A 9,157-nucleotide genomic window follows, 5' to 3' on the forward strand; every position below is an offset into this window, starting at 1 on the left:
AAAACGAATTACAGAATCCGTTGATAAACTACGAGACGAATTTATTAAATCTAATTAATCTATCATTAACATATGTGTTACGGTAGCACTTTATTATCAAATCATGAACTAATTAGACTTAAAAGATTCGTCTCGTAAATTAGTCATAATCTGTGCAATTAATTATATATCTTTTTAGCCTACGTTTAATACTCCTACAATTTGATGTGACAGGACCTAAAGTTTAAGGGTGGAAACAATCCAGGGCTAAGCAAGAAAAGCGCTGCGGATCCATCAATCCATCCATTCATCCGATTCTGTGTACCAACCATTATTCATGGCATCATATCGTACATACGGTATGATGATTATCTATACAAAATACTAACAGCAGTGACGACAAACTAGAGTATGTATGTAGCTAGTCTAAGTAGGAACAGCAGGTAGTCTAGGAGTATGTATAAACCATCTCTCCGGCCGTGTCACTCTATGCTACTCTAGGAGAGCGACGCCGACGGCAACGGGCGGTGGTGACGGACGCAAAAGCAGGCAACCAAAGCAGCAAGAGGAGATGCGAACGAAGCGATGAATCAGGACGCACCGAACCGCGAACCAACGTGGCGTGACGTGACGTGAACCCGCACCGAGCACGCACGTGGTTCGGCGCGCGGGGCAGACGAGAGAGAGAGACAACAAGCCTTGACGCCGCCGGCGACGGACCGGCCCGCCGCCATCACCATCATCATCAACTAGAGCTTGGTGCGGTCGCGGCACTGCTGGGAGCGCACCCGCATCTCGGGGACGCCGAAGACGAAGCTACAATCCGAGTAGGCCACGGCGCGGCGCTTGAACAGGCCCAGGATGTTGACCTTCCCGGGGATCCTGGTGGCGGCCTCCAGCGGCACGGCGCCGGCCTCGACGTCGCTGAGCAGCTGTGGCAGGTCGGACGCGAAGCGGTCGGCCTGGAGCGTGAGCGCGAGGCTGACGTTGCCGTCGCCGCGGCTCGGGATCCGGCCCGGGTCGATCTCGGCGGCCCCGACCTGGACGCCCCGGTACGTGAGGTCCGTGTGGCCCCCCGAGGCGTACGCGAACGAGGCCGGGTTCGGGTTGTGCACGGACACCACGAGGAGGAGCGTGATGTTGAGCTGGAGCGAGACGGCCGGGAAGGTGAGGCGCGGGGCGATGCCGGAGAGCTGCGTGGAGACGACGCGGGTCGTGGGGTCGCGGACGCGCAGGACCGTCAGGAAGAGGACGAGCAGCGTGATGGCGAGCGCGGCGAGGAAGGCGAGGGTTATGAGGAGGCAGATGCAGAGGCAGCGCCGGCGTGGGTTCGGGGAGGGCTTGGTGGAGGCAGGGTAGGCGGGGGCGGACGGGGCTGTGTGCGTCGGGAGGACGCTGCTGCCGGAGGTGGCCGCCATTAGATGGATTGGGATTTGGGGGAGAGGGACGGGGTGTGCGGTGAAGGCGAGTGGATGAATCAAATGAAATATGGGAGGGGAGAAAGGGGAACCGGGAAGAGGCAGGCGTAGTTCGTTGTGCCCCTTGCCGGACGGCGGCGGGGCGGCAGGGAGGTAGTACAGTTTAATGAGGACCGGCGGACGGTGGGGGGTCATCGGTACTATTCAATTGAAGCCAAAAACCAAAATTTTTTATATAGTCCCTGTCACGTCAAATCTTGCGACACATGCATGGAGTACTAAATGTAGACGAAAAAAAAATAATTGCATAGTTAGCCGAGAAATCGCGAGACGAATCTTTTAAGCCTAATTAATCTATAATTGGACAATTTTTGCCAAATAAAAACGAAAGTGCTACAGTAGACAAAAGCCAAAAAAAAAAATTTTGGAACAAAACGGGGCCGAATTCGAAACTGACCGATGACCCCTCAACCCAACCCCCCCCCCCCCCCCGCCCCGGTGGGCGTGGGCATGGGGATTGTGAATTCGTTCCCCTCTCTCTTTTTTTTTTAATGCTCGTTCCCCTCTCCTGGTTGACGACGTGGTGGAGACGGAGAGGGGCTGTGTGAGCCTGGCTGACACCGACAGCTGTCCGTCCTCCGTTGTAGAGTAGAGTAAACCGACACGCCAGCAGTCAAAGAGAAGAGAGGAGGGTTCCCACTTCCCACAGCTGTCCGTTGGTTCGTGGAGGAGTTTCTTTCTCCCAGCCTCGAAGCCATCCCTTCCAGGGATTTTTTTTAATTTTTAATCTTTTTTAAACAATATTTTAATACTAATCCAAATAAAAGTATTTGTAAATCTGATCCTTTTGGTCGCGCCACATGCGATGGCGCGACAAGCCGAGCCACCGTGGCAACCATGTTTGACCGATGCTGGCGTGGCGTACCGTGGGCCCCGCCCTGTCGCGCCAGCGAATCAAGCGCGACAGAGTTGTCGTGCCAGGTGGGCTAGTGCGATAGGCCAAGTTAGGTTTTGGCCGGCCCGATGCATTTCTTCTCTCTCTGTCTCTCTCGCTCACCCGCGTCTGCCCCCGACGCCGCGTGCCACCGCCGCCGCCGCGCTACCCCGGCCCCTCCCACTTCATGCACCCTCTGTCTCCCTCTCCCTCTCCATCTCCATTTGTTCCTGAGTCGGTTAAGTAAGAAGAGGGTGTGGCCTAGGCGCCGTCGCCGTCGGGACGCCTCCGCCGCCACCTCCGGCCGTCCTCGCCGTCTCCGGTCACCGCAGGGGAGTTGAGCGACGGCTGCTGCTACTCCTTCTCTGATCGTGCCGTGCCGCAAGAGTACGGCGCCAGGAGAGGCGGCGCCTCGGCCGCTGCCTGGTGGTCTGCCGGCGGCGGCATCGTCGGCGCCGCCATCCCCCAACGCCAGCCCTCACCTACGTCGTCTGTGGAGTCACGTAAACAGCCAGGTTGATCCCCCCCCCTCGATTTCTTGATTTCTTGCTTTCTTGCTTCATCAGTTCCATGACTAGGGTTAGGAAATTAGGGATGGTGTGAATGTTTTTATCATTGCTTATTGGTATTTGATGCGCAGATTAGGTTTAAGATATACTCTACCCGTGGATTGGACGTAAACTACGTGTTGCATGGATGTAGGTAGTTGATGCATGGTGGATTTAATTTGGTATGTTTCTTGCCTTCGGTGACATCACTGTGAAGTTTGAGTTATTGTAGTGTATTGGTGAATGGATATGATTTATTTCCGAAATGCATAGTTCATTTGTTGTTGATGTGTTGGTTCGTATTTGGTAGATGGATCGGTTAGTGCGAATGTTTCATGGTGGCAAAGTGAAAGCAAACGAGGAGTTTGAAAGCATGCACGAACATGTTGAGTTCTTTAGTGGACCTCCTACCTTTGATGGTTTGGTTAGCAAGTGCTGGGATAAATTTGGGTGGCCACTAAGTTTCAGAGGCAAATTTAATTGTGGGAAGGAACGAGCACATTATGTGTTGATGTGTTTGTCATGTGAGGATGAATGAAAGAACTACATAGAGGTTGTCAAGAGTAGCAGTGTTAGGTGCTTGGAAGTTGTTGTGGAGAAGGGGTCTAGCCGAATTGTGGCGGTTGTGGATGATAATGTGGATGTGGAGCCCGTAGAGAACCTTACCTAAGACGAAGAGTTGCAGGCTATTGTCGTTAGAGAAGTTAATAGGTCATGTGAGCCCAGTGCCTTGAATGATGATTTCGATGAAGAAACATTTGATGAGTACGATGGCAACAGAGATGGAACACATGATATGGATGACATATCGCAAGGATCGGAGGATGATGAAGTTGATGTTGCCTCCGTGAACAAAGATGACTTTACTTTGGGGCCAAGTACTTCGAATGATGTGTTGGAGGACGAGTACAGGTCTAAGCCTAGTAGTGAGGACAAAAGTGATTGTTGTGAGGGAGGGTTTCCAGACGCAATAGGAGTCCCAGCTGATGGGTCATTGAGAATGGAGTACAGTGACATTGAATTAAGGCAACTGAAGGTTGTCCATGTGGAGGTACCCTCGGTACCAAATTTCATCGACATTAGTATGGTTGACCAGGCAATATGTGACATTGGTTTGTCATTATTGGCCGATGAGGTACCAAATACTGAGGAGGTGGAGATTAAGAAGGGAATGCTATTTGATACGTTGGAGTATTTCAAGTATTTCCTGATGGATTATGCTGTTCGGTTTCATAGGCCGTATTATGTGAGCCACTCTGATAAGAACAAGAGGATGGGTCTTTGCAAGAATGGATGTCAATGGGGTCTATGGGCTCAGAGGTAGAGAAATGAAAAGTGAAAGATTCACAATGTGAGGCAACCTCACACGTGTCGATCTTCAAAGCCGAAGGGTGTGCACGCCCAAAATACAGCACGTTACCTTGGTCATCGTCTTGTTGGCATGGTTAGGGCCAATATGACACATCTATTTCAAGCATGATCGAGACCATATTTGGGTTCACTAGTTATAGAGCGAAGTACTCAAAGGCATGGCAGGCAAATAAAGCAGCATGCTATAGAGTTGCTATGGGGCGATTGGAAAGAGGCGTACAACCAAGTTCCTAGGATTCTAAGTGCCATGAAACACTACAATCTAGGCCTTAGGTGGTATCCTTATGTGGGCTGCATTGTCATGGATGTGGATGGTGGTTCCGAAGCATGTTCTGCAGAGAGTTTTTTAGTGTTTGCTCAGTCCACGGAGGCCTTCAAGCATTGTCATCCCTTAGTACTTGTTGATGGTACATTCCTGATAGGCAAGTACAGGGGTGTATTGATGATTGTCATTGGAGTGGACCTAGACAATCAACTTGTCCCTTTAGCATTCGCTTTGGCTAATGGTGAGAACGACGATAGTTGTTGGTTCATGAAGCTTGTGAGACAGAATGTGCTCTGTTCATCTTGGAACATATGCATAGTCTCAGATCAGCATCATGGTCTGCTGACAGCTGTGAAAGAGCATGTAGATAGATGTCATCCTCTTGATCATTGGTGGTGCATGAGGCACTTTGCTGCCAACATATGGAGGAGGTAGAAGAAAAAGGAGGTAGTGCAAAAGTTGAAGTCACTATGTGGGTGTCGAACCAAGAAAAAGTTCGATGAGATGCTTGCGGAGTTACAGAAGGTCCTCAATGCTAGGGCAAAGAGTTGGCTTCAGTATCAGATGCCTCAAAGGGACAAGTGGGCTCTTGCATTTTATGCTGGAGGTCTTCGATACGGTGTGATGACTACCAATTGTTCAGAATCATTCAACAAGGTGTTCAAGGGTATTCGTATAGTCCACGTGTCAGGTATTGTGGAGTACTCGTTCAGGAAGTGCAATGAATACTTTGTCAATTGATGGAACATAGCAAAGGCGTCCAAAGAGAAATAGGGTAGAGCCGGTATGAAACACTTGGATCTCTTGGAGACGATAGTGTGGCAGAATTGTCTGAGATAACACACTTTCAGAGACGCTTGTCTTTCACTAGACACTAAGCACCTCAAAAGTGAGCTAAAACGGATAGTTCCGTCGAGCACACCCCTAGGGAGAAGTCAAAACAATCCACGTTTTACATCTAGAATCCAATAATGAGTACGAGCTTATAATACTTAGTCCATTTCATACGACATGGAGTCTTGGAAGATTATTTATTACAATACTAGAGTTCAGAGTGCGATAATTAAACAGCGGAATGTAGTAATCATCTAGCATAAATAATACATGGATCCGTCTATGCCCACCAGAAGAATCCTCCACATAAGATTTAACTCTTCAAGCTGCACCTGCAACAGGGTAAAATAAACCCTAAGTACATAATGTACTCGTAAGACTTACCCGACTAGTGAGAATAATTTTTCCCAACCCTCAAGGATATGATAGGCAATATATTTTGTTGTGTTTCTTTTGTTTGCGAAAAGCATTACTAATAGTGCGTCCTTAAGGTCAAGTTTTACTAGCAGTCATGATTACTTTATTAGCTAACCTTTCTAGGTAAGCACATGTTCTATCTTCAAGAAAGGATTGAGCAAACAGAACCATTTTACTATCTTTCATATTCTAGTTCTTACTATAGTGCTAGACCGTAGTCAAGTCGTTCCGTCTCATAGAAATGGTGATTTGTGAACCAATGTATCCCAGCTGGGTACCCCGAAACACATGCCTCGCTTATACCCTAGGCACAAATGAGACTAACCCATTTCACTCCTATCGAGGAGTCTAGATCCCCGTCTAAACTTGGACTCCAAGCCCACACACTTGAGACCCGGTCTCGGTGTGGTGCTTAGACCTCCACCTTTCCTGCCTCCAATTAGTCAGTCTAGAAAGAGCCAGAACCCACGACAAGAGCGCAACGAGCCTTCTCGCTTCCATAAGTAAGTATGTGCTCAGGATAATAAGTCTATGACCTGACTACCATTCACAGCAACAGATGGTCCTCAATCGACACGGACAGGAAAAATAGTGTAACCAAGCTAAGCCCCGTTCGTTGCGGGACACAACTTTTTACATCCACCAATATCCCATTCCTTATCCCTACCTAGTCACCATTTTCTTTCCATCATTTTATCAGGAGAATAATAATAATATTTCCTACTTGTGAGTAACGATAGGTTACCCACGCTACCGACAGCCTAAGTATAGCAGCTACTCGAACCTGCACTAGTAAGACTCTTAGGATAGATATATATATGCATGTTGTTTCCATAAAAGTTCTACAACGTAAATGCACAACACACACACACACACATATACGGTGAATATGAAAAATAGAGGTTATGCACTAGGGCTTGCCTTAGGCAGGCGTGGTGTCAGCTGAGTCAGTCAATGGCAGTTCCGAGACCTCCTCCTCCTCGTACTCCTTGATGATCTCCTTGAACTCATGCTCACCGGTGGTCATGATCTCCACCGACTCGTTCTCTATATACATGCGATGATGATGATGCAACGATTTAGTACTTCGGCAACAACAACTCTTAAAATAAGAACACATGTGCCATACTAACAAGCTAGCTCTAATGACTAAGATATTAAGCTAACTATCAGCTCTATCAAATCAAGTGTCAAACTCACCCTAATAAGTGCTTTATTTCATAACTCAAAATTCTTCTCTTATTCATATTAAAGGTTTAATGGATATTTGGCTACCCTAATAAACAAGCTATCTTAGGGCTACAAAATTTATAGTAAGCACATAATAACACAATGAAGCTACTGTAAAAATTTCAGGATCAAAGCTATCACCAATTTACCATAAAAATTCCTACAATAATTACACTAATAATATTAAGTACTTTCAAATGATTTAATAGCCCTTAGTTCCAACATAGAAATGTATGAACTAACTATAACAACAGATAGACAATCATTTTAGGAACCTAACAACATTTGTTTCGCAAATTTTGGGCACTTACATGATTTTATATTAATTACCAAAGATCGGCTTAGAAATTGAAACAGAAAACTATCACTAATTCCCTTAGAAAAAGAAAATGGATTCCACCGCGTGACCAACAAATGCGCGGCCCGTGCAGGCGCAGCCCACGCGCGAGACGGCCCAAAGCGGGGAGACCACGCGTGCTAGCATTTTTGCAAAAGAGCCCTCGGACTTCCCCCGAATTACTCCTAAGTTCTAATACTATTCTTCCCTCTCTGAGACAATCTAATTTAACCCCCTCAGTTATCCCTAATTTCCCCACATGCACCCCGACAACCCTATGCACGGCGGCGCGGCTAGCGTCTATGTCAGACACCTAGGACCTACACGGACCCATATAGCGGGTCGATCGCCATCTCCGACCTAGACGACTGCGCTAGGTGGCGGTGATGGGTGGTGGGGCTCACTGGTGAGGGCTGCAGCGACACGCGGCCATCCACGTCGGTGGCGTGACCGTTCTGGTGAACTAGGGCCGCTACAGGCCTAACCAGCTAACGTGCGAGCATCAGGAGCTTACCATGAACTTGATCGAAGTGACCGTTGGGGTAGAGGATGATGGAGGAGGGCTGGCCACGTGTGACCTAGTCGTATGGTGGCGTACCGTGGCGGACATGGCCGCATCAACGGTGCTAGGGTAGCGGTAGCGGTTCATATGATGAGCGCAGGGCGAAGAGGGAGTTGAGGCAAAACTAATGGCATAGCTGGGTCGTCCTCTCACGGCTACAATGGTGAGTTGCCACCCGCACTGGCCGGGTGCGGCCTTAATGGCCCAACGGTGGGAAAATGGCCAAATTAAGGCTTGGCCAAGCTCAACTCAAGGTGTGATAGGGTCGGGCAGCTAGGTGGCTTAATGGCAAGGCCACAGACGCATTGAATCAGATTGAGGTGGTCTCTCTCTGGCTAATTTTGTGGGTGCGTCTCAGACAGCAGAGGCGGCAGGGAGAAGGGGTAGGTCCGAGCTCTGGCTATCCTCGCCTTGTCAGCAAGCGATTGGCCAGACCTGAGACATCACCTGTGCGCTCGCTATGAGACATCGCAACCAAATAACGTGTGTGCGCGTAGGTAGTTGGGAAAGCACGGCATGTGTGGCCGCAACGCCATTAAGGTGAGGCGACGGCGCAAAGCAACAGGGGCTAGCCCACGTGCACACAGCGATGAGGTACTCATATCAGCATAGCACAGTGCCACAATGGTAGCAATGCCACACGGCAGTGGCCAAAGGCGGTAGTAGTTGCGCCCCAGTAGCTCGGCAACACGACAACGGCGGTGGCAGCAGTACGGCGGCCCATAGCGGCCAGGCCACAGCCAGACTATGGCAAAACCAAGGATGGACTCGGTCGGGCAACACACAGGAACATGCGTGCACGCGATGTGGCCAACGTGGTGACATCGCGCTCTCAAGCGTGGGGACCACGCACACCCGGCCAGACAACCCGATGTCGTGTTTGGGCATGAATTTTAAAGCATGTCTAGAAACTAATCTAACACAGTTGAGGCTCAACCACCTAAACCATGCTAAAGAGGGTACATCAGATTACCATACGGAACAAAGACATAGCACTAACCTTTAGCAAAATTTTCCAAGATTAATTCACCAACATGGCATTGTCACACTATTTTCAAACTTCAAAAATTTATGTCTTGATCGGTATTTGATTTCAAGTTCCATTTCTAAGCTATTAGAAATACTAGCTAGCAATATTATTTTCCAAAGGCAAAAGTTGCATTGTCACCTACAAAGTTTGTGCTTCAAACTTTATTTAGGTGTCACACACATGTTCTATAATATTTTTGCTCAATAAAAATTGGTTTTCAGCTGTTTAGGGC

The 9,157-nt window shown here is 48.5% G+C and overlaps 1 protein-coding gene across 1 annotated transcript; it reads right to left on the minus strand.

The window, feature by feature from the left end:
- Window positions 1-271: 271 nt before the first annotated feature.
- Window positions 272-1,532, minus strand: LOC136531939 (uncharacterized). The gene has a single exon (XM_066524594.1). It carries the CDS (start codon window positions 1,395-1,397, stop codon window positions 729-731), a length of 669 nt encoding a protein of 222 aa, XP_066380691.1. The 5' UTR covers window positions 1,398-1,532; the 3' UTR covers window positions 272-728.
- Window positions 1,533-9,157: the final 7,625 nt, after the last annotated feature.

Source organism: Miscanthus floridulus, unplaced genomic scaffold (assembly GCF_019320115.1).
Source record: "Miscanthus floridulus cultivar M001 unplaced genomic scaffold, ASM1932011v1 fs_482_1_2, whole genome shotgun sequence".
Classification (NCBI taxonomy): domain Eukaryota; kingdom Viridiplantae; phylum Streptophyta; class Magnoliopsida; order Poales; family Poaceae; genus Miscanthus; species Miscanthus floridulus.

Excerpts from the sequence above, each read along its gene's own strand:
- LOC136531939 (XM_066524594.1), bottom strand. The coding sequence starts at position 1,397 with ATGGCGGCCACCTCCGGCAGCAGCGTCCTCCCGACGCACACAGCCCCG.